Source organism: Vulpes lagopus, chromosome 19, assembly GCF_018345385.1.
Source record: "Vulpes lagopus strain Blue_001 chromosome 19, ASM1834538v1, whole genome shotgun sequence".
In the NCBI taxonomy this organism is placed as follows: Eukaryota; Metazoa; Chordata; class Mammalia; order Carnivora; family Canidae; genus Vulpes; species Vulpes lagopus.
The window spans coordinates 51,260,677-51,287,673 of record NC_054842.1 but is presented as its reverse complement, the minus strand read 5'-3'; the positions used below and the strand labels follow the sequence as shown (position 1 = coordinate 51,287,673).

The 26,997-nt window shown below is 37.7% G+C and overlaps 1 protein-coding gene across 1 annotated transcript in view; it reads right to left on the bottom strand.

Moving 5' to 3' along the window:
- The window catches only part of LEKR1 (leucine, glutamate and lysine rich 1), a 167,192-nt gene that overhangs the window by 19,162 nt on the left and 121,033 nt on the right, over positions 1-26,997 (bottom strand). The window contains exon 10 of the mRNA XM_041733691.1: positions 10,826-10,919. Within this exon, the coding sequence (XP_041589625.1) occupies positions 10,826-10,919 (94 nt within the window). The remainder of the gene's footprint in view (positions 1-10,825; positions 10,920-26,997) is intronic.

The window sequence follows — 26,997 nt, the reverse complement described above, 5'->3', positions numbered from 1 at the left end:
ATTTCCATTTTCAGACAGTGCTAAGTATTAGGCAGTTTTTCCTTTAGTTCAGCCAACATCTCTCTCCCTGTGGTTTTTAACCACTGGTTTTGGCTCTGCTTACTAGAACACGTCTTTGAGTACTGGAGTCATCCAGGTCTGGTTGTTCATCTAGTGAGATTAGAGAATCTCAGTGACAGACTGGCTCTAGATTTACATTGTGCAATGGCTGTAAACGCCAGATAACTTGGGAGGAAAATGTCAAACTTGTGACTGTGACTCTGAGGTTCAGACCACTACGAGAGGAGGAGAGAGGTTAATATGAATTTCTCAGGGAAACATGGAAACTAGCGTACCAGGAAACAGAAAATTTGCTAAGAAAGTTTACATAAAGCCCTTTAAATTAAATAAAATTCAGATAGAAGAATAGCCCCAGCGTGGGGTCAGTTGAGTTTATTGCACTAGTTATAGGACTAAGCGTTTCCTCTACGGCAAAACAATTATGTTTATACTCGATGCAAGTAGTTATTTTGGCTCTCTCAAAATAAATTTCTGGATCGTTTGAGAAAAAGGATGTTAAGGATCACTTAGGAACATGATAGCCCTGCTTAAATGTGTTGTTCTCAGACTTCTAAAGGTAAGAGAAGCCTTGGGGGCACTCAGGAAAAAAACAAAACAAAACCACCAGATGTTCTTCTGAATTCCAGGTACTTACATCTACCTGCCTCCTGCTAGCCAATACCACAGGTGTCTCTAATAAACTGAATCGGAAACCTAGATACAATCCCTTCCCCACCTGTTCCTTCCTGTTGTCAGGACACAGAAACCACAATCCATGTAGTTATTCAGGTCAGCCACGGGGCATCATTTTTACCATTCACACCTAATCCAGCACAAGTTCTATTCAGTTTGCCTTCAACAGATGCCTTGAATCCATTCATTTATTTTCATTTCCACTCCTAACGCTCTAGTTCTGGCCGCCACCACCTTTCCACTGGCCTCTTTCCTTCCACCCCTGCTTCTCTCCAATCCATGGTACACACAGCAGGGTGTACTTGACAAAATATAAATTGGATTATTTTATTTCCTCTTAGTGGTTTCTCAATATGTTAGTATAAAATCAAAACTCCTAAACATGATCTTCCACTGGGCCACCACCAACCCACGTGACACTTTGTGTGAAGCAGAAAAGTGCCCCATCCTTAGGTGAACATAGCCTCATGCTGAGGACAGCACCTGGTGGGCAGAGCGCTGGCTGGATTCCAGCTCCCTTCCCTCCCTTGGCCTGCACTGCGGTGTTGGGCACAAGGCAAACGCTGTCTACGGCAACCCCGGGCCCCTCCAACCTGACTTTCCCTTTCCCCATTTGATTAGCACACAGTGCTCCAACCACACTGGGATGGATCAGTTAAGAACACATGAAAGGAGGATATCAAAAGCAAAGACATTTGAAAAACTTGCAAGGTTCGACTTTAAGAGTTAATAGCCCACGAGATACCCTGACACCATTAAAAAAAAAAAAATACAACTAAATAAAACAGTTTTTGAGAAGCTCAAGAGAAACATGTGCTGAGGTGTTCAAAAAAAAAAATTCCTTGTGTAGCTAATTGGTAGAGCCAAGTAGTCATTTTAGGACAAAAAGACTTCTCTCAAAATATGGACTGATTTCTCGAATTAAGAGAATAAGAATGTATACAGACCAGGTGGGACAGGCCAAACTGTAAATTAGACAACAGAAAGACTTTAGACAGACTCTTTTAAAAAGTTATTTAATTGTATTATGGGGAAGAATCTAGTTATGCAATCAGTAGAGTCCTTAGAAGAGGACGAAACACAAAGTATTCAGGGAAGAAAAGGTAGCTCACAGATTCAATGAGTCAAGTAGCAAGGAGATCTCCTTGCCCCGACGCTATTCCTTGGAGCGAGCTATTGTAGGTAAAGAGAGGGAGAAAAAGAAAAGAATAGAAGGAAGGTGGGAAAGAAAAAGCATGTAGGTGGAAGAGAGAAGAGTGATTCGCTGAGTTGAGTTTTCATTTGCACAACCAGGGAAAGGGAAGCGAAGTAATGAGCTTCAGGTGGGATTTCTGAACATTTAAGGAAGCTGCGATGGATGCCAAGGGCCACCTGAACGTGTTGACACCGTAGCACAGAAACATGATACCCCTGGTTCCTTCATAATCTGAATAGTTTGAACAAAATAATGAGCCCACAAACCCGATGGTTTTCTTAAGCCGGTGCATCAGTTGTCATTGAGGAGACGTGTTCATGCCAATTACCATGTTTATGTCTTTTATAGGTTGGTACAAGCTCCGAGATGGGGGCACCTGGCTGTGGCTCAGGTGGTGATCCCGGGGCCTGGGCTGGAGCCCTGCGGGGGCTCAGTGGGGAGTCTGCTTCTCCCTCTCCCCCTCCCCCTCCCCCTCCTCCTGCTGGTGCACTCTCGCTCACTTTCTCTCTCAAATAAATAAACAAAATCTTAAAAATAAATAAATAAAATCTCTTAGATTAAAAAAATAAACATAAAAAATAAATATCTTCGATGGCAGAATGTGTGCTTATGCAAAATAAATGAATTTGGTGATGGTGGTTACATAAAAGATAAATGACTTTATATAATAGCTAATAGTAATTTTAATAATCGTGGGGAAATTCTGATTTTGAAAACCAAAGCATGAATAATATACAAGCTCGGGAGTTACACAAATTAAAATAAATGATCTCTGTACAGATTTCAGGTTCTAATTTTTTTTTGCTTTTTATTGATCCATAGCTCCCGTTAGCTCAGACTCTCTCCTTGGTCAAGGTTTCCTGATGACTCTAGAGCACTCGGAGTATGTTGTTTTTTGATTCCCTTTGAATTTGTATGGAAACACATAACTACTATTTTATAACACCCGCGTCTAATACTGATGTGCAAAATGCTGTCTGTTCACTATTTTCCGCATGAGATATTTGTGGTTGATTCTGTGATAATTTTCTGTCTATGGAGCCAAATACCATGTTGTAACATAATCACTCATTAGTGATGATCCCCATAAAAGCAAGGGAATTTCAGATGCTGAAGTAGAAATTAGGCCACTTGTGTATATTTGATGGGTACCTATATAATTTTTAAAAATATATCTCCTAAAAATAAAATTATTTTGCTGTTTTCCAAAAATTAAAAGCAAACGCTGGTGGAAAACTAACACACCAGATTATTTATGAATTGACTACTGAATAAAAATATTGTAAAAGTAGATGGTTATTTAAATACAAAAATTTTGCAGCAAAAAAAAACCAATCCTAAGGAATCAGAATATGTATTGAAGTCCTGCCAAGAACTGAGTGAACTCGGGATGAAAGGAGAGACTATTCACTTGGTGGTACCAATACAAGGTAGGGTGGCATAGTATTAACTCATTTAATTCTTACAATATATAATAATAATAATAATAATAATATATAATAATTCTTATTCACACTGTCTGGATCCTGAAATAGGACCAGAGAGGTTAAGTACCTTCTCCAAGATCATAGAGCTACTACGAGGTGGAGACGGTGTGCACACCTACCTGTTTCTGGTAGATCCCCGGCTCACATGTTTCATTCTTCCATCTAGCCTGTCTCCCCACACACCTACATAGCATGGTGACTAAGGGCATGGACTTCGTATTTATTTAGTTTCAAAATGCTTGGGGATCTTTCCAGATAGCTTTTTGTTCATAAATTCTAATTCAATTCCACTGTGGTCAGAAAAAATACTTTGCATGTTTTGAATCCTTTTAAACTTATTGAGAGTTATTTATTTTCCAGAATATGATCTATTTTAGTAAATGTCCCATGTGCACTTGAGAAGAATGTTTATTCTGCTGTTAAATGGAGAATTTTATAAGTATCAATTAGGTCATGTTCGTTAAAAGTGTTGTTTAATATATCTCTTTAAAATAAATTGTTATGGGGCACCTGGGTGGCTCAGTGGTTGAGTGTCGGCCTTTGGCTCGGGTCGTGATCCCAGGGTCCTGGGATCAAGTCTCGCATCGGGCCCCTGCATGGAGCCTGCTTCTCCCTCTGCCTGTGTCTCTGCCTCTCTCTCTGTGTCTCTCATGAATAAATAAAATCCTTTAAAAAATTGTCATAAAAAACTATGACACTATTTTCCACAGACTATATCCTACTAATTTTCCAGATGTTTTTCTATCAATTTTTGAGAGACGGCTATTGTTGACATCTCTAATTGTGGATTTGTCTATTTCTTCTTGCTGTCCTAACAATCTTTGCTTAATTTTAAAACCATGTAACTAGGTGAATAACATGTAGGGTTATTATGTCCCCTTGGTGAGCTGATCCTTTAAACATTATGAAATGATCTTCATCATCCTTACTAATATTCTAAATATTCTGATAGCTTTGCTTTGAAATTTACTTTCCTTTTTTTTTGAAAATATTTATTCATTTATTTTAGAGAGAGAGAAAGAGAGAAAGAGAGTGCCTGCATGAGCTAGCAGGAGGAGGAGAGGGGGAGGGAGAGAATCCTCAGCAGACTCTGTGCGAGTGGACTCTGACCCTTGGCTTGACCCCAGGACCCTGAGATCATGACCTGAGCCGAAATCGAGTCAGCTACCCACTGACTGAGCCACCCAGGCCAAAATTTACTTTTCTAATAGTAACCTGGTGCTTTAGTTTTCTTTTGATTTGTATCAGCATATACTCTATTGTACATCCTTTATTTTTAACCTATTTATGAAAATATTTCTTTATATTAAAGTGTATTTTTTGCAGGGAACATAGTTTTGGAATTTTATCCAACATGACAATCTCTGTCATTCAACGGGGATTTTTAAGCCAGAGCTTGGCAAACTATGGCCCAAATGGACTAAATTTAGCCATTCATTTGCTTATCGTCTATGGCTGCTTTTAAGCTATAATGGGAGAGTTGAGTGGTTGCAACAGAGACTCAATGTCCCACAAAGCAAAAATATTTACTAACTGGTCCTTTATAGAAAACGTATGGTAACCTCTGGCTTACATGATTTACATTTAATTTGATTATTGATATGATTAGCTTTAAAGTTGTCTTGCTATATGTTTTCTGTTTGATCCATCTCATCTTTTTTCCTTTTCCTCCTTTTTTTTTTATCTTCTTCTGAATTGAGGGTTTTTTTTAATTCGATTTTATTTTCTTTGTTGGCTTGTTAGCTATAATTTTTTTCCTACTTTTGTGGTTGCTTTAGGATTTTAGCTTAATGCAATCTATCTTCTCGTGATAGATCATGTATAGGAATCTCACATTAGTATCCTCTGTTTCTTCCCTTAGACACTGTGTTTCTTTTCAATATATTTTTCTTCTACATGTTATAAATCTCATATTAGGTGGGTAATATTTTGTTTCAATAGTTAATTATATTTTTAAAAATTCAAATAATCAAATGGCTCATGTTTATCCACATTTTTATCATTTCTGATGTTCTACATTCCTTTGTATAGATCCATATTTTCATATGGTATAATTTTCCTTCTGACTAAAGGACTTCTTTAAACATTTCTCACAGTATGGTGATATATTTGCTCAACTTTTTCATTTCTGAAAAAGCCTTTCACCCTCATATTTGAAGGATACTTTCATTTTGTATGGAATTCTAGATTGGCAGCTTGCAATCCCAGTCTCCTCATTCTTTCAGTACTAAAAATACTCACCTTCTTCTTGCTTATATTGTCTTTTATTTTTGGTTTGTTTTCTAGAGAGAGAGGGGTAGGGAGGGACAGAGGGAGAGAGAAAATCTTAGGCAGGCTCCACGCCCAGCATGGAGCCCAATGTTGGGCTTAATATCACAACCCTGAGATCATGACCTGAGCCAGTCAAGAGCCTGATGCTTAATTGACTGAGCCACCCAGGTGCCCTAATCATACCATCTTTGATGAAAAAAATCTGCTGTCATCCTTACCTTTGTTCCTCTCTATATGTCTCTTATTCTCTGGTGGCATTTAAGATTTTCTTTCTACCACTATTTTTCAGCAATCAGATTAGAATGTTCCGTGGTGTGCTTGAAGTTTGTTGAACTTCTTGAATGTGCAGGTTTACAGTTTTAATTAAATCTTGAAATTTTTCAGCCATTATTTCTTCAAATATTTTTTCTGTCCTTTCTTCTTTCTCCCGTCCTTTGGGAATTCCAATTATGCATATACTAGCTTACCTGTATTTGTTTCATAGCTCACTGATGTTCTTGTTTGTTTTGAGTCTTCTATTTTTGTTTCATTTGGATTGTTTCAGTTGTGTGTATTCAGGTTCAGTAAACTTTTCTTCTGGAATGGCAAATGTGCCATTAATCCCAGTCAGTGTACTTTTTATCTTAGATATTGTATTTTTCATCTCTAGAAGTTCACTTTAAATCTTTTTTATATCTTCTATATCTCTACTTAACATAGTCGGTTTTTCCTCTATTTTTTGGACAAATAGAATACAGTTATTGCAACTGTTTTATTGTCCTTGTCTGTTCATTCTAATATATGTGCTTTTCTGAGTCAATTTTTACTTATTAATTTTTCTCTAATTATGAGCTCTCTTTTCCTTTTTCTTTTTAATGGCAGTTTTTGATTGAATTTCCATTGTAAATTTTACCTTGTTAGATGTTGGATATTTTTGTATTCTTGTGAGTATTATTAAACTCTATTCTGGGATGCAGTCAAGTTTCTTGGAATCAGCTTGACTTTTTAGTTCTTCTTTTTAAAATTTGTAAGTCAGAATCAGTTCAGCATTTAATCTGGGGCTAATTTTTTTCCTCCTACTGATGCACAACCCTTCTGAGAACTCTTCCCAGTGCCCTGTGAATTATAGGTCTTCCCGTCTGGCATTGTGTGAGAATTTGGTACTCCTCTCTGTCCTTTCAGGTGGTCTTTCTCTGCCTTTGGGTAGTTTCCCCACACATATGCACTGACCATACATATACTAAATGGGGACTCTCTAGATCTCCAGCATTCTGTCTGTGTGCAGCTCTCTGCTGAGAACACTACTCTGTGAACTCTAGCTGTCTTCGTCTCTTGGGTCTTCTCAAGACCAAGAAAGAGATGACAATGTCATATTAATGATTTTCCTCTCTTGTGCGGAAAAAAAAGTCCATGCTTTTCCTTGAGCACTTGAAGCAACTTCAGTCCATATTCTCAACTTTTAAATTTGAGCAATCACAGAGCTCACTTCTGTAAGAAGTCTCCTATCTGTAAGAATCATTGTCTTTTGTTGTCTGGTATTGGGTGTCTTGAAACCATTGTTTTCTATCTTTTCTCCAGTGGCTTAGTGATTTTGGAGGGAGAGTAAATCTGGCTTCTATTAATCCATCTAGGCCAAATGCAGAAGTTTTGAATTTTGTATTTAGCTCTCATTTTTTCCCCCAAGGTTTGTATCCGTTGTTATTTCCTGGCTATATAGCCTTGGCAACTTACCTAACTTCTCTGAGCCTTATTTTTTCCCGTGAGCTACCAGGAATAATAATTTTATAATAATTAAAATTACATTTATGAAAAGCACAAGGCCTGGCATATAGTAAACACTCTAATAATGGAGGCTACTTTTATTATCTTGGTTAAGGATTTAAATCAGATGATATTTGCAGGACATTCTAGATCTAAAATTTTGTGATCTTATTAATTCAATTTTGAAAATTACATGGTATAATTTTTCAAATTAAAGTGTGCTCCCAATATTCTTTTTAGCCATACATTTCTTATGCATAAATGTACAATGATATTTTTATGACAAGTTCATCTCTGTCAAAATTTGTTATTTTACAAGTTATTCTTTTAAATTTCATTAGTAGTACCCTAAAACACATTAGGGATTACTCAGCCATCTGCCCCTTATATTTTGAAGGAAAATTTGAGATTTTTTTGTTTGCTTCCCTTTGATGCTAGAATTGACTATCTCTTGAGGTAAACCCCAACCCCACTACCCTGCATTTTCACTATCAATTCAGCTGCTCACCTAGGAAGGTTCTGTTTGTTTATTTAACTATTGACTTTTAAAAGTTCTACGCACTATTTAAAATGAGGTCAATAGTAGTACAATTCTAAAATGTTCCTAAATGGGACGATATTTTAGTAATAATCTGACAAAATATTTGGCTGGGATTTGTTTATCACACTAAAAAGTAATAATCAACACATGACTATCACTTAATGTCAGCACTCTGGCTATAGGAAATTTTTTAATTATAAAAATTTTAACTGAAAAGTAACAACATTGTGCATTTGGAACCAATTTTAAATGTTCAGTATGCACATTAATTTATTTTCTTCACATCAAAGGAATACTTGAAATAAAAATCTATGGCAATTAGTAAATATGCAGTTATTTTAAAATGTGCCATCCTTGTTGCATAGCAACTATTGATTCTATTATGTGCTTTTTACATACTCTAAAATAATTAAGTACAGGCACAAATTGCTATCTACTTTTTTTGAATGTTAAAAACATTTAAGTTATGAAGTTTATTCTAATATGTATATTATATATTTGTAAAGGGAACACTTCATTCCTACACAAAGGCACAGTGACCCAAGAAAGAGATGACAATGTCATATTAATGATTTCCCTTTCTCATGAGAGGACTTTTTGGGAACTTTTTATTCATAGTCTCAATAACTAACACAGCCAAGACATAATTATCATTCCTTGGCTTTACTGGTCTGGATCTTGATTTACTGCTAAGCTAAATGATAAGATTTATTAACAAGAAGTCATGTCCTCTCAACAGAATGAAATGCCCATTTATATCATAGAAAATTATACATGCCAAAATGCATCTATGATATAATTAATTTATTAGAATGATATCATGGTCTTAGCTAGAACTTAGAAAATCTTACATAGGTTTATTTTCATCATCAAATTAACAGCATGAAGCAAGATCATAATGCTTTTATATGATCAAATGCTAACACTAACTTGGTCCACTTCCTCTGTCAGTAACCTCATAGACAGGGTACAGTGAGCAGCAGTAATAGAGTAAGTAGATTGTAAATGCGGAGACTTCTCTAGTAGATTGTATCTGAACGTCCTTCACGGGGTGTGACCACAGAGATAAGGAACTTCTACACAGCAAAGGCAGGAAAGTTCACTCTGTCAGTCTAAGAGAAGCTCAGGTGTCTGAGGGAAGGGAAGAATCTGTGGATTTCTATTCACATTAATTCCATCAATGAAATTTCTGCTTTAAGAGATATTTACAATATCTCTTCATACACACTTCCAAATTGCTCTCCAAAGGGTTGCTGTAACTTCCAGCCCCTTAAAGAGTGAATATGAGAGATTATCTGACTAGACTTCACAATGCCAAAACCGCTCTGTTAACTGGATGGGTTAAAAAATAATCTCATTATTTTAATTTGCAATTTTTGGATTGCTGAGTAGGTTGAGCTTTCTTTTCTTTTCTTTTCTCTTCTTTTCTTTTTTTTTTGTATTTTAAAACATGGATTCATAAGGATGGAGGAAGTGAATAAGAACAGACTAGACAACTATACCCCAAAGCCAGTAAAATTACAAAGATTTTTTTAAATGTGAGTTTTAGAGTAGAAGGAAAAGAAAAAGTCCATGCTTTTCTTTGAGTACTTGAAGCAACTTCAGTCCATATTCTCAACTTTTAAACTTTTAATTTTTGCCTCTATGGAACTGTTGTTATAGTGATCACTTCTCTTACAGAATGAGTGTGTGATCCCTGAGGGACAAGGAAAGTGAGATTGTTTTACAGAGGGCCAGTAATGCCTCAGTATGGCCAACTGAGGAAAGAATGGAAATGAAAGTGAAAACTTTAGAACAGACCTGAGCAAGCAACAATCTCTAAAGGGTTTCGATTTGGTGGATGGTAGGGCGGAAGAGTCCGCGTGGAGATGTTAGTTTGAAGGTGGCCACTGCTTGTCCCTTGAGGTTACAAGTTATAGGGCCTAGACATCACAGAGAAGAATCTGGTAATAACCAAACAGCTTGTCAAGACTTTAGTCAAGCAATCTGAATTTCAGTAGCCAGCTCTAGTTTGATATGCAAATTTACAATGTTATCAGAAAACCAAGGATGAGGACTAGTGCTAGGGAAGGTATCAGTTGGGCAAGAGAAAGAGGTGGAAAGGGTTCAGGGCATTGTTCAGGGTACGGCCCAGGGACCAATCAAGGAGTATCAGAAGTTTATGGCCGGGAGATGATGGCTGTAAGCCTCAATGACTAGAGCGGTACAAGGCCTGAGGAGGTAGAGACCAATAATTTTTAGAATATTATTTGTATCCTTTAAAATTATCAAAGTAAAAAAAATAAAAAATAAAAAAAATTATCAAAGTAATACATATTTATTACTGAAATCTTGAAAAATTTTAGAAAGTCCAAAGACAAAAAAAATCAATGCATTTTTCAGTACTCTAAGAGAAAACATTTTCTTTGCAAATAATGAGCTAAATTCTTATACATTTTACTTTGCCAAAAGTTCATAACTGAGTAATTCTGCCATTTTCCATTCTCTTGCAGTATCTTCTTAAAAGCAGAGAAATTGTAAGAATAATTGAATATTCTTCTGCTTTTAAGGATGTAGTCAAATGAAGTTTCTGTCACTTTACAGGAACAAGGTAAATACTTAAAGATAAAAATTACACTTTTACATGAGAACTAAGGGCTATCTTAATTTTATGAGATTTCAAATTCTGTTCTTACATTTTTATTTCCCATTATGTTGTTTGGTATTTTGGAAAAGACACTTACAAGCATGTTTGGTCTAGGAAATTCCAGAAGGAATCAAAATGTGCATAGAAGCAAAGACACCTGGAATAGTCTCCTGACAAACAGAATTTTTAAAAGCAAATAAGACACATGTAGATGAAAGCTACATTATTGTTACCTTCTCTCTCCAGTTATCATCATTCAGCAGCTTCTGTCTAAGGGTTTCCTGCAGCTGCTCGATGCTTTTCTGATGTGAAATCAGCATTAATTCCCTGAAAACCATAAACCCAACAAATGAGTCAAGACCCTGACACTCTTCCTAAATTGCAGCTCCTGGCTCAGGTAATAGTATTTCACAACTTAGTCTGTTTCTTCTCTTTAGCAATATATATCCTGCCACTAGATACTACTTGTACCATTAACAGCAATTTACAAACACTACATACAAGGTAAGTATTTTTCTCAGGCATAATTTTTGCTTATTAAGTTATTTCTTTTTTTTTTAAGTTATTTCTTTTGTATGAAATAGTAACAACATATGTGGAGTCATAAATACCATAAAATGTTACACATTATGGTTTCAAAGTTTATGACTAAATTCTAACACTAGACAATATTTTGTTTCCTAAAAAAAGGAAAATAGGTTGGGATATGCCATAAAATCAACATATGTTCGCGGTTCTTGCTAAATTTATTTTTCTTATACTTGTCTTAAGTACTGATTGGAACAAACCAAATGAAACAGAAGGTAATGTCTGAGATATGGTATAGTATAAAACATATTAGAAAATTGAAAAAAGGGATCCCTGGGTGGCGCAGTGGTTTAGCGCCTGCCTTTGGCCCAGGGCGCGATCCTGGAGACCGGGGATCGAATCCCATGTCGGGCTCCCAGTGCATGGAGCCTGCTTCTCCCTCTGCCTATGTCTCTGCCTCTCTCTCTCTCTCTCTCTCTCTGACTATCATAAATAAATAAATAAATAAAAATTAAAAAAAAAAAGAAAAAAAAAGAAAATTGAAAAAAAACATAAAGAACATTTTAATATTTTAATCCACATAAATGGATCTTAAAGTTTAGTTCATAATCCTCTGGGTGGAAGAAAGTGCAGAAGATTCGTTAAGAGCATTTCACAGGGGCACTGAAATTAAGCTTCTGAATATCACAAGTAGTGGCAAAAGCACATTTGTTGATCAGGGCTCCTTCCCTTTTCTGTACTGACCATGTCTCTCCTTAGTTTTTTATAGGTGATTCTTCTCCATTGCTTATTCCTCTTCCTAATCTATTTGTGTTCCATTACCACTCTATTCCTTTTAGCTCTGACTCCTTTCTCAAAATTGTGGCATTCAATTACAACTGCTTATTGGACATTTCCACCCTAATGAATCATTAATACCAGATACATTCAAAAACAAATCCACCATCATCTCCTACAATATTGCTTTCCCTTTTGGCTTCTAAAAATCTTCAAAAGTCAAAATCTTTGGTTTGAAATCCCCGAGTTTTCCCTGACCCTTTCTTCTTCTTGTCCCACCACATCCATTCAACACCAAATTCTCTATTTTGCTTCCTGAGTGCTCCTCAAACTATTTCCTCTCCTCCTTTCCTACTGCCAACAGTCTTTTTAAGGTTCTTGACTTTCTCTCACCTATAGCACTATAATAGACTCTCAATCTATCTCTTGATTTCTTTTCTGGTCTTATAATTAAACTTTTTTTTTTTTTTTTTTTTTTACCTAATAAAAATAATGCCAACATTTCTAGGCTAGAAAAACTTAAGGACACAGCTTAAGAAGACATGTTGGACTTGGTAACCAGGATTATGAATATCATTTGAGGGAAAATGATGTTTAAAAAAAACTCCCCTTTAAAAAAAAAAAAAACTCCCCAGACTTCTCTTTCTAGAAATGTGTTGGACGAGGTACTTTGACAACTCTCCTACTGAAAATAAGTAAACATTTTTTTTAACTTATAAAAAATATCTTAAACTTCATCAGTGAGCTGGACAAAAAGTAGAAAGGATGCAGAGGAAAAAACTCAAGTGAAAGGACAGAAAAAGGATATGAGCGGAAAACTTGAAATCTAAACAAGGTCTGTAGTTTAGTTAATTGTATTACACCAATGTTAATTTCATAGTTTTTACAGATGTGTCCCTGTTATTAAAAATGGGCAAACAAGGGCAGCCACAGTGGCTCAGCGGTTTAGCACTGCCTTCGGCCCAGGGCATGATCCTGGAGACCTCAGATTGAGTCCCACGTCAGGCTCCCTGCATGGAGCCTGCTTCTCCCTCTGCCTGTTTCTCTCTCTCTCTCTCTGTCTCAAATAAACAAAAAAAAGGGGGGGGTCCAAACAGAAACATAAACTCTCTCTGTATTGTCTTTGTAAATTTTTTGTAATTTCAAACTAAATCTTAAAAAAAAGAAAGTAAAAGGAAGAACCTCCAACAATAAGTAGAGCATTGAAACCAATTCTTACCTTGAAGGTACCTTCCAAATCTGATGAACCTGAGCTTTAAATTTCATAACCATGAAGGGCTCAGGAGGGAAAGAGTAAAAGGAAACTCACCTGCATGAAGCTGCATCTCAAAGAGCTGCACATGCAGTTTATGTGTGAAATTCACACCTAGTATGTGTAAAATGCAAATAACATCTCTCAAGGTACAAAAAGAAAATTACTACTTTTGAATTTTGGTGCTAGGGAGAGGGAAAAATATAAATCTCTCACAAGAATTTATAAACACAAACTAACCCTAACACAGGTTTGTATTGTGAATTCATATAACCTGAGTGATTAAAAAAGCTTCATGTTGAAAGGATATCTTCAAGTCATAATAGGTTAACTTTGCCTCCAGATGCCTGATAGAAAAAAAAAAAAAAACCACAGTATTTTGGGAACAACCTATCTTCAACGTGGGACTCAAAGATTTTCTACAGTGATAAAAATCAAGACCTATGAAATCATGTTTTTTTTTTTAAAAATCACAAAACTATAAAAGAAAAAAAGCCAGTAAGAGAATGAGCAGACACAAATGAAAGCATAATCAAACTCATGAGTGTTGAATTTTCAGATACAGAATATAGAATCAGGATATTCAAAGAAATAAAATATTTATTTAAACAACATTTAAATATGAAATATAAGATTGATTTAACATGAAATAAGAAAAGAACCAAATCAAACTTGTAAAACTTAAAAATATAATAATCAAAATGAAAAACAGTGGGTGGTCCTGTAGCAGATTATTCATAGCTAAACAATGAATAAACTTAAAGGGAGATTTAAAGAAATTTTATGGAGTAAAGTACAGGAAGTGAAAAATACAGAAAATATAAAAGAGAAGTTAATACATGGAGGACAGAGTGAGAAGATCTAATATATATCTATTTATTATTTCAGAAGGAGAGGAGAGATAAGGGAGAGGAAGCAATATGTGAGGGGACTATTCTAGACTAATGAAAAACACTAACTCACAAATCTAGGAAGCCAAATGGATTCCAAGCAAGATAATAAAAAATGAATCTCCCATCAGGGCCTCTGTTGGTAAACATGAAGAACATCAAAGTTAAAGAGATCTTAAAAGAAGCTGGAGAGAATAAAACCATTATCTTCAAAGGAACCCAAACATATTGAAAGTTTATTCTCCAACACAAATGAAGGAAGTCAGACAGCAAAATAATATGTTCAAAATCTTATGAGAAAATAACCACCAACTAAAGTTAGGTACCCAGCAAAACTATCTTTCAGAATGAGACAGATAAACAAAACCAGAGTGTTTACTACCAGCTAAAGGGCCTTTTACAAAGGAACCTTCTAAAGAATATGCTTTGCAAGAAGGGATAAGATCTCAGAAGGAAGGTCAGCATGCAAGAAGAAATGTGAGCAAAGGAACTGGCAGACACATGCAGGGAGGACAACTTCTTGGGCATATGGTCAAGACAGCTGTACAAAGCCCATGCTCAGAAGGGGATCCCGTGCTTCAGAATGAATGCTTTTTGGTCACCATTATGAAACTCTTAATAATTTTATCTTTACATTTGTGTTTTATGTGAGGTCTCATGGGACAATTGAGTATGTACCAGGGGCTTGGCTTGGAGCCTTGGCTCACACACAGTCCTACCTCCTACCACCTCTCAGCCCCTGCTCCTCAGCCCTTGCCCAGACTCTTCTGCCTTCCTCTGATTCAGGCATGGTCTCAGGTACAGGCACCTGCATGGGCAGGGTGGGGTTTGGGCATGTGCACTCCCCCTGCTCTGAATCATAGGGAGGTGTACTGAGTGCCTGTGAAAGCCTGCATCTGTTCCATGATGCCCCCAGGCCTCAGGGAGCACCACATTCAATAGTAATCATGAAAATACCATGCCAGGTTGAAAGAGATACTGTGAAGTCAGGGAAAAAAAGCTTTGTAGCTTTTTGAACAGGAGACCCATGTTTTCATTTTGTACTGGGCCCTGAAAATTCATTTTGTACTGGGCCCTGAAAATTATGCAGCCAGCTCTGCATGCGGGTGATTATAAACAAATATCTGCATAAAATACAGTTTTAACTATATCTAATTAGTGGGGCTAACAAAAGGATAGAACTAGAACAATAGACAAAACTGTAGACTATAAGTTAGGAGGGCAACTATCAGAGCTCAAGTGTTCTTTGGCCCTTGCATGGTTGGGAGTTTGAGATATTATTTTTAGACTTCACTAAGTATGCATGGTAAAATTTCAAAAGTAACCACTTAAAGAATAGGAATAGAATATACCATTAGAGGAAAAAGCATAAAGAAAATAAACTCCAACAATACCCCTCTACCCAAAGGCCCAAAAAGTAGAAACAGTGCAGAAAGGAAAAAAATAGAAAGCTTAAGGTAGCAATCACATTGATGGCAAATAAATTAAACTCACAAGTTAAAAAAAAAGAAAGAGAAACAGGCCTGATAAATGAACACAGCTGAGTTCCTTATCAGAGGCATTCTTAAAACATAAGGACATGGAAAGATTTTTTTTTTTAAAGATGTAACAGAAAGAAAAAGTATAAAGAAAAACAAGTATGCAATTAAATTAATATTAGACAAAGTAAACTTAAAGACAAAAGTCATGGGCAGCCCAGGTGGCTCAGCAGTTTAGCGCTGCCTTCAGCCCAGAGCCAGATCCTGGAGACCCGGGATTGAGTCCCATGTCGGGCTCCCTGCGTGGAGCCTGCTTCTCCCTCTGCCTGTGTCTCTGTCTCTCTCTGAGTCTCTCGTGAATAAATTTTAAAAAGATATTAAAATAAAAAGACAAAAGTCATTATTCTTGGCTTCTAGTGAGACTAGATTAATTCACCATAAATAGTCTAAATTTACATGCACCTGTTCAAGTAGCCTTAAAATATATAAAGCAAAATCCAATAGAACTGTAAGGAGAAACTATAAAATCCATCCTATAGTGGTAGATTGCAACACAGTTCCCTCAGTTACGTCAGTCAGTCTCTGGACCCACCATATAAGGCCATGGAAATTCACACTACACAGCTCCGTGCTATTATGTGAGAGGCCTTCCTATGAGGTACAATGCAGCAACCCAAAGTCAAGCACACAAATAATTCAGTAAAAATATAGAGGTTTTAACAATGCCAATAAGACAGGTTTAAGGTACACATATAGAACTCTGTACCCAACTAGAAAAACACACATTTTCCAGATCACATGAATTGAGGACTACATCCTAGGCCAGAAAGTAAATTTCAAACAATTGTCCAATTAACCTGTATATTCCAATATGGCAGCCACTAGCCATATGTAGCTTCTAAGCAGTAAAGGGTAACTGGTTCAAATTAGGATGCGCCTAATTTTAAAATGCATACCAGATTTGGAAATTTAGTAACACCCCAAATCTAAAATATCTGTGATAATTTTTAAAGATGATTACATATTTAAATGATAATTTGTATATATGGAGTTAAGTAAAATATATTAAGGTACATTTTACCTGTTTATTTTTCTCTTTTAATATGGCAATTAAAATTTTTTAAATTACATATGTACATAGTCTAATTCACATTATACTACTGAACAGCACTGTTAAAGTCCATATTCTCAGAAAACAAATGTCTGTAACGAAAGATACGTAAAATATCTCCATGTATTAGGAAATTTAAAAAGTGTATTTCTGAATAAGTCATGGGCCAAGTAAAAAATCATAATTGAGATTTAAAAGTACTTAGAATCAAAAAAAAAAAAAGTACTTAGAATCGAACAGTAATGAAATCTCTACATATCAAAACTTACGGAACACAGGTAAAACAGAAAGGACAAATCCGTTGTGGTATAGTTCCGACTGTGATGCAGATGAAGAAATGAATGATTTTCAACTACATGCACCATAATGGACAAGTCCCAGAAACATAATCTTGAGCACAAAGAAAATCACTGGGTAACACATACAGTATGATTTTAGTCCTATGAAGATAAGATCTATGCAGACTCTTTTTTTTTAAGGAATGCAAGCATACTTGGTAAAATCATAAAGCAAAGAAACATCAGGTATTATCTGCAGGTTTTTACAGACACTCTTTATCCATGGGAGAAAGTCCCCTTCTCTCCCTAGTTTGTGAGAACCGCAAAATGCGGGTTGATGGCTTCGTGTGCGCAGGAGGCACTGGGGTGGACCTGGGGAGAAGCGCAAAGGGACTTGTAAGCTAAGGTATAAGGTTCTTTCTCCTCAACTGAGCGGTTGCACACAGGTGTTCATCGTACTGTGCTTCCTTACGCTTCATACCTATGTTCACCTTCTATGGTCTAGCCAATATTCATGTGAAAAATAATTAGTGGTAAAAGCCTGAGCACATGCATGTGGAGGAAAAGGAATCAAAGGGAAAAAGATGAAGGTGAAAGACCAGCCTGGTGACCAGCGGGGCGGAGTTAGCTGCCAGTTATGCCCACTAGGGACACGGCAGGGTCACTGGGCCCTGAAGGGACAAAGGTGAATCAGGAAGGCAGGATCCCTGTCCAAATGGTGCTCAAGATCCATAAAGGAAAAGGAAGATTTGCCTTTCGGAGTGGGAGGTGCACCCAGCAGGTTCTGAGCTTGCTTAGCCGTCTCTAAGCTGGAGGAAAGGAAATGAAACAGAAGAAACAAAGAATGAGGACAAGCAAAAGTGGGATTACATTAAAAACCTCGTTTGTGGCTTTCCTCCAGATATTTGGCCATTCCTGTCTCCCTTGCAGACTCATCTTCCTGTACTTGTTATTTCAACATTAGTGTTCCTCAGCACTTTTTCCTTCCTACCCTTCCTCTAGGTGATCTTATCCGCTCCTATGCTTGAAATGCAATCTAGACGCTGACAACTCCCAAATTTTTATCTCTTGCTCAAATCTATTCTCTGAGTGTCTGACTCATGAGTCCAGCTCACCATCTGAGTGCTCTACTTTTATATTTCAGAGACGTCTCAAACTTAACGTATCTGTAATCTCAGAGGCTTAAAGTACTAGAGTTTATTTTTTGCTCATGTACGTGTCATCTGCGGCTTTGCTCCCCAGGTTTTGTTCCAGGATGTAGCTTAAGGAGCAGCTCTTACCAGGAATGCTATTTTTGTGACAGACAGAAATGAAAAGTCTCCAAAACACTGGGTCTTTTGAGGCTTCTACTCAGAATTGGTGCATTCTCTCACATTTCAGTGGCAAGAGCAAGTCAAATGGCCGAGCCCGATAGTAGGCGGGCGTGGACCGAACAGTTGTCTCACTGGGAGGTGTGCACCTGGCACCACCTGGAGTTCATCACACTTCTGAGTTCCCTGGAAGCCACTGCGAGGATCTCTACCCTGAAGGTGGACAATTTTCCTTGCCGAGATTGTAGTTCCTTTTTATTGCTGAGTAGTACCTCATTGTATGGCTTTATCAATTCACCTGTTGATAGACACATAGGTTGTTTCATAGGTTTTGGCTGTTGCAAATAAAGCTGCTATGGATACCTCTGTGCAAGTTTGTATGTGGATTATTCCATTAGCTTCCCTGGGGTGAAACGTCTGAGTAACAAGGTAAGGGTAATGCTTAACTTTTTAAGAAATTTCCAAACTGTTTCCCCAAAGACATTGCACTGTTTTACATTCCAAACAGCAGGGTATGAAAATTCCAGTTTCTCCACATTCTCATCAACACTTGGTTATGTTCAGACTTTTTAATTGTAGACATTCTGAAAGTGTGCAGTAGTAGCTCACTGTGGCTTTGATTTGCATTTCCCTAATGACTAATGATGTTGAACATCTTTTTTTGTGTACGTATTGACCACCTTTATATCTTCATTGGTGAAATGTCTGTTCAAATCTTTTGTTCATTTTTTATTAGGTTGTAATGGTCATATAATGGAGTTCCTAAAGTTCTTTACATATTCTAGAAACAAGTCCTTTATGAGATGCATAATTTGCAAATATATTATTCCAGTCTACAGGTTGTCTTTCATTCCCTGTCTTTTAAAGAACAGAAGTCTTAATTTTAATGAAGTCCAATTTATCAGGGCTTTCTTCTTTTTTTTTTTTTTAAGATTTTAATTATTTATTCATGAGATTCAGAGAGAGAGAGAGAGAGAGAGGCAGAGAGAGAAGCAGGCTCCATGCAGGGAGCCTGATGTGGGACTTGATCCTGGGTCTCCAAGATCACGCCCTGGGCCGAAGGTGGCGGTAAACCCCTGAGCTACCCAGGCTGCCCAGGGCTTTCTTCTTTTATGGAACATTCTTTTGGTGTTGATTTCTTGATTTCTTGGAAATCTTTGTCCAACTCAAGGGAGGGTGCATGCCCCTGAGTGTGGGTGGTAGGGAAGGGGAAGAGGCAGAGGGAGAGGGAGAGAGAATCTTAAGTAGACTTTGTGCTGAGCACAGAGCTCGATTTGGGGCTTGATCTCATGACCCTGAGATCATGACCCAAATTGAAATCAAGAGTCTGATGCTTAACTGCCTGAGCCACCCTGGCACCCCTACATTGGATCTATAAATCTATTTGGAGATAATTGCTCTCTTAAAGATATTGAGTCTTCTGTTCCACGAATACTGTATAACTCTCCATTTATTTTGGTCCTCTTTAACTTCCCTGAGCAGTTATAGTTTTCAGTGTATAGGTCTTGCCCATCTTTTGTTAGATTCACCCCTAGGTATTTCATGTGTTTTGAACTATTTTTGTAAATACCGTTTTTAAATGTGAATTATTTGCAAATACATGGAAATTAACTTGATTTTGGATTTTGATCTATTTTCTTGTAACCTTACTAAACTCACTTATTCCAGCAACTTCTTTTGTAGATTCCATAGGGTTTTCTATGTTAGTGAGCATGTCCTCTCCAGCTGAGCAGGGAGCTTATGTGGGGCTCAATCCCAGGATCCTAGGATCATGACCTGAGCTGAAGGCAGATGCTTAACCAACTGAGCCACCCAGGCGTCCCCAGGAATTGATTTTTTATATCCTATACGGTTTTGTTTTCCATGTCATTGCTTTCTGCTGTAATCTTTATTAACTTTCTTCTTACTTTGGATTTGCTCTTCTTTTTCTAGTTTTTTAAGTAAAAGCTGAGACCTTTTTTCTTTTTTCACATTTATTGCTATAAAGTTTTGCTTTAGTGACATCCTACAAATTTTGATATTTCCATTTAGTTCAAAATGCTTTGTAATTTCCTTTTCAATATTTTCTTTGATCTATGTCTCCTTTAGAATTGTGTTATAGAGTGTAAAAATACTTGGGGGATTTTTGAGATACTTTTGTGTTATTTATTTCTAAATTAACTACATTGTGACCAGAGAACACACTTTGTATGACTTGATTTCTTTTAAATTTCTTTGGTTTTGTTTCATAGACCAAGTATAAGATCTATCTTGGTGAATATTCTGTATGCCTTTGAGGAAAATTCTGCTGCTGTTGGGTGGGATGTTGTATACATGCCAATTAGGTTAGGTTGATTGATTGCTAAGTTCAAGTCTTCTATAGTCTTACTGATTTTTCTATTTTTTAATCTATTATTGTGAGAGGCTAGTGAAATCTCTAATAATAATTGTGGATTTTTCTACTTTTTTCAGTTCTATCAGTTTTCACTTCATATATTTTTAAGCTCTATTATTAGATGCACAAACATTCAAGATTATGCCCTCCTGATGAATTGACCTACTTATCATTTTCATTTTTTGAGAGAGAGAGAGAGAAAGACAGAGAGGAGGGAGGGAGGGGCAGTGAGAGAACCTTAAGCAGACTCCATTTCCAGCATGGAGCCTAACATCAGGCTCAGTCTCACAACCTTGAGATCATGACCCAAGCTAAAATGAAGAGTCAGAAGTTTAATGGACCGAGCCACGCAAGTGCCCTGATCCACTTATCATTATGAAATGAATCTTATTCTTAGTAATGTTTTTTGTTCCAGAATCTACCTTATATGATATCAATAGTATTTCAGCTTTCTTTTGATTAACACCAACTTGGTATATTTTTTTCATTCTTTTAATTTTAAATTATTTATGTCATTACATTTAAAATAAATTTCCTATAGGTAGTTTATAGCTGAGTCTTACTTTTTTTATATAACCTGATCATCTTTGCCTTTAAATCAGAATGTTTAGACACTTTACATTTAATTGAGTTATTGATATGGTAAACCTTAAATCTATCATTTTGTTTCCTATTTGTCTCATCTGTTGTGTCCTTTTCATATATATATATAAAGTATATATATATATACATATATATATATATAAGATTTTATTTATTTATTCATGAAAGACACACAGAGAGAGAGAGAGAGAGGCAGAGATACAGACAGAGGGAGAAGCAGGCTCCCTGCAGGGAGCCCCACTCAGAACTCGATCCCGGGTCTTCAGGATCACACCCTGTGCCAAAGGTGGCGCTAAACCGCTGGGCCACTGGGGCTGCCCGAGACAGATATAATTTTGTTGCCACTAGTATACTACCAGACTACCAAAAGTAGAATCCATTCCATATACATTCCTCTGATGGACCAAGTACAAAACACCACTGCTGTTATATGTTTTCTTTTAGAACAAAAACTGAAAGTCTAGTAGATTATAAAAGCTAAAATGTAGTAGGTCAAGGTTTAAACGATGTTAATGAAGTGATAACAATTCACTGAATTTGTAAAGAGTTATGAAGTTCCCTATGACATTTCCACAAAGCATAAGGTGTTTTGAATGAACTCTTAAAAATTAAGGACTGAAAGTCTGCAGTGGTAAGTTGGCTTGATATTTATGGCTGTAGAAATGTGGAGGACTTTCAGATCTCTTGATTCCTGCTGAGCCTCTGATCCAGACTCCAAGAACCCTTGTACGATTCTTTAGTGGGACACGGCAGAAAGAATAATGAGATGTGATTGTACAATTACTTGCTGCCCTTGATTAGCATGAAATGGGCATTGAGTAATGTAAACAGACATGATTGTATGTGTGGAAAAGATAATCCTGATTCCAAAAATAAAAATCTCACTTATATACTATACCCAAGGGAGAGCTTACACATTGTTCAGGAATACAAAACCACTGTAAGACACTGATGATTAACAAAAAACTTGTGTTAAAAGAAACTGAAAAGGATCAATTTTGACTCTTATAAGGCTTTTTGCTAGAAATAGAGAGGAATGATAAGAAATAAAACATTGTTAGATGCATATTCCATGCATGCTGAATGGAATGTTCCTTGTTATAAAAAGCTGAAAATGTGTAGCCATTTTTAATATCATACAGACCTCTAATTTCCTCTTCAGAACCAGTACTAGAGATAAGATGCCTTAGAGTTACAGGAAACAACACAGACTTAGGTCCTAAATTGGGATTTTACTAAGAATCTAATAAAGAAGATTATCACTAGCATCCAGGAGTTTGGATTGTAGTCTCGCCTCTGACTTTGGACAAGTCATTAGATCCCTGGACCTGCGAGAAATACTGAGAGATTTTGAGTCTTACGTCATGCAATCAGTGGTTTCATTAGGATTAAATCAATTCTCATCCATACATCCATCTAGTCAGCAAATATTTACTGAATGCCTATTGTGTGTCAGGCACTGTTTTAATTTCTGGCGATACAGTGGTTCTTTCTTGCCATTTTTTGGTAATACACTAATGCAATTGCCTACATTTTAGAAGAAACAATATCCTGAATCATCTAAAGTGACACAATTCATGAGGCAATGCTGGCTCAGGCGCATGCATATCAGCCTTGAGCTCTCTGCAGTGTTATGCTGCCTTTCCTTTTATATTTGAGAGGGAGGTGTGGCTATCTGCAGCACTCTACCCTGAAATTTCATGAAATACTGTTTAAAAATAACATTTCTGGAGTTGGCACAATAGGCAAATTAGGATCTCTCGCAATTAAGAGTATTTATTTTTAAAATTTTAACTTTTAAATTCTTAGACCCCAAAGAAAATGAGAATCTACTTTCTTATATACATGCAAAAATCTAGATTCCCTTAATTGTGGTTAAAAATGTAACTGCAAACAAATGTCAAACCGTAATGCCAAACGACAGCTTTAAATTCTATTTCACAAGTTGTTCTCTTAGAGATGTCTTCACATTGTCAATCAAAGACATAATTTTGATTTTGCCACAACTCCTGCCTTAGTGAAAAGCAGTTCAGTCTGTGGTATCATAAGAAGTTTGGCAAGTCTCTTGTTCTGAGAGCTGTTGATAGATAGGAAATCAGAGAAAGAGGTGAGTCTTGGGGGAAAAAAAAACATAAGGTTTGTTATTTTAGAATGATGTTACTTAAAACATTTTGTTTCACAATGCTCTCAACTAATAGGATAGCGTCCAAATTAAATCATCCCACAGACTAATATTTACAACTTGAAGAGTAAAGCAGGTAACATTGAATTCAATAGACATTTCATAAATAGCTACAGGGATCCCTGGGTGGCGCAGCGGTTTGGCGCCTGCCTTTGGCCCAGGGCGCGATCCTGGAGACCTGGGATCGAATCCCACATCGGGCTCCCGGTGCATGGAGCCTGCTTCTCCCTCTGCCTGTGTCTCTGCCTCTCTGTCTCTCTCTGTGTGACTATCATGAATAAATAAATAAAATCTTAAAAAAAAAAAATAAAAAATAATAAATAGCTACATCACCAGTGCAGGGTATACACATTGATAAGATATGATGCCTTAAGGGGTTAGCAACCTGAGAAAAGATCAAAGAGAGGGAATGCATTTTCCGAGCATTTACAACCTACCAGGTACGATGCTAGATGCTTTTTTTTTTTTAATTTTTTTATTTTTAGAATAGCCTTCATGAGAAGATAGCTGTTATTACTATCCCCATCTTACAGATATGGAAAATGAGCCTGAAGGTGGCTAAAGTTGTCCAAACTTGATACTGGTCAAGTTGAGATTTAAACCTATTTGCCAAAACAAAACAAAACAAAACAAAACAAAACAAAACAATTTGCCTAATTCTAAAGTCAGCTTTTTTTTTATACTAAGTCACAGTACCATGAGGTAACAGACCCTTTATACACTCTTCTGAATCCTTTTTCAGTCTAAACTCCTCATCTTTTTAACCTTCAAGAAAATATGACAAGCCTCATTAAAGGAACTTAACGCTAAGCTTCTCTTCTTCTCCAATGTGTTGTGAAATGTTATTATTCTGTTTTCATTCTGAAGATATAGCTCCACTTCTGATTTTGCCAAGACGCTAGAGAACAGAAGACAAAAGTCACCATCTTATATTTACTGAGTGAATGAAAGAATCCCAAAATAGTAGAGGGGTGGGGTGAGAGAGAGAGGGAAGGGGGAGAGGAGACACAAAGGGAGCGCTCTGGGTCCCCTGCTTTCTACAGGGCTGGGAGTCCCCTGAAGGCTCAGTGTTACAATATGGTTGAGAAAGGAGTCACACGGAGAAGAGTTGACACAACAGCCCTTCAAGGCAGACTGTGGTGGGAGGACCATGGGTAATGAGGTCACACACCAGCAGAGCTGGATTTCTGTCTTTGCCAATCATGTGACCCTCGGAGCCTTGCTTAACCTCTTTCCTTATGTGGAAAACGACCTGCTTGACAGGTGAAGGCGAAGGCGCCAGCTCGGCTGGCCAGTGCCTTCGAGCAAATTTGGAACTGACTTCCCCCCTGGGTAGGTACATTGGCAAACAATATTCCCTCTGCTTGGGGGCAGACCTCAGCGGAAGGCTTGGTAAGGGGAGAAGGGAATGGCCTGCTTAACGCTAGAAAACAAGCTTCTTCCTCTGTGGCAAGTGGCTAGGACAGCGGAGTCCGGGTGGGTTTTCAGGTCCCTTACTCCTTCCACTGAGGGCCTCATAGGTACATCTCACACAGGACATGATCCCCGAGGCGCTCAGAGAGCTCCCTCCCCACAACTGTGAAGCCTATGGATTGTGTGTGAGAAAGTTTGAGAGCGGAAAGAGGGAGGTGGGGTGGGGGGGCAGGGAGAGAGGGGAGAGAGCGAGCATGAGCAAGCATTCGTGTTTAATTATGGGGTCATGACGTATATAGAAAAGCAGGGAACTCCCTGCAACTCCTGAAAAAAACTTCCTAGATTTTGTATATATTCTTCTGGGGTGATGGTTTCTAGTTTTCAATTAAAAACAAACGAACAGAAACCAAAGACAAAAAGAGGAAAGAAAGAACATGGGAACTGAAAAGAAGTTAAGGTGATGTTGTGTGTTGGGGGGAATAAAATCCTTCCCTACAGCTTAAAAGATACCCTTCTGGAGGGACGGGGAGCACTTAGGTAAACTTCATTTAAAATAGATAAAGACAACGTGGATGGAACTGGAGGGCATGATGCTGAGTGCAGGAAGTCAATCGGAGAAGGACAAACATATGGTCTCATTCATTTGGGGAATATAAAAAATAGTGAAAGGGAATAAAGGGGAAAGGAGAGAAAATGAGTGGGAAATATCAGAGAGGGAGACAGAACATGAGAGACCCCTAAAACGAACAAGGGGTGGTGGATAGGGAGGTGGGCGGGGGGTGGGGGTGACTGGGTGACGGGCACTGAGGGGGACACTTGACGGGATGAGCACTGGGTGTTATGCTGTATGTTGGCAAATTGAACTGCAATAAAAAATTATTTTAAATAAATAAAATAGATAAAGAGTTAGACAGACAAGGAGATACAGACATAAATTATTTATTCCACAGAAGAAATTACACATAAGCAACCTGCACCTAACTTTGGTTACAACTAAGCTTTTCCTCCAACAATGCTCTTCGCTAATCCCACCCTGTTGTTGGCAAGTCAATCAAATAAGTATTTTCCTATATTTCTCCTTGGAATTTACCAAGAGGGAGTGAATACAGCTCCTGGGACTGCATGGGGTCTGAGAGCCGGTACAGACAGCTGCGTGTTTCAGCCGTATGGCTGTAGCCCACATGTTAGTGCATAAATTTCTCCAAGTGTTATTATGTGGGCAGTCTCCAAGCTTAAACACATATGTCCTTATAAAACGTTATTTGTCAGTTGGTTATAGGGAATTCCAAACACACTTTACCATAGAAATAATTTTCTATAAAAATGGAGTTAGGCCTGCAGGCCAGCCCACAGAACCCTATTTAATCCCCTACAGGCCTGAAGCGCTGTCACAAATTCACAGTCCTGGGCAGAGTTCTGGCTCTGACCGATGAGACCTGATGGCCCAGAAGCATGAGAGCAGAGAGCTCTCTGCGCAGAATTGAGAGCACAGCTGCCCTTTTCTCTGGTGCTGTCCGCCGTGCCTTGCTGCATCCTTCCTCATGCACAAAGGGGACCTCTCTCTCTCCAGCCTCAGAGTGTCTGTGCCCAAGCTGGCCAGACTTCTACCCCAGCATCTGTGATTTTGAGGAACCTACTTTTCTTCCTTCTGGTGGAACCTCTTCTCCTAGCAGAGCCTTCTCAGCTGCGTGTGGGGAGAAAGCAACGCATAATTAAGTAGATTTGTCCTAATACATCAACTAGTTATTTTCCTAGTCACCAACTCCTTTCCTGCCCCAAATTCAGTTCTATCAGATTTCTTTCCTAGGGTCAGTTTTGGCTTTTTACATTTTCCTTTTCTCCTCTTCTAAAGCTACAGAGCTTCTACATTGCACCTTTTCCATAATGGTCCCACTGGAGCTTTGGCAGGGGTTCTGATATCAGGAGAGGTGAGCGAGGGGTGGCATGTATGTGAGACTGAGTTTCTGGAAGTATACACCGACACTGGGAGCAACCCGGGCCTTGGCCTTTGGAGAGCACCTGTGGCAGGCAGCCTGGTTGATGGCAAGTCCCGTGATGGTGGTTTGGGATGCAGCAGATTTCCAGGCACCACTCAGCACTACTGAACAAGAATCTCTGAGTGTTACTAGTATTTCTATTTTCAAAGTTTTTGCTGAGCCTCACTTCCTCTTTGGAGGGACTCCTCACATCTCCAACTGCTTAGGGACAC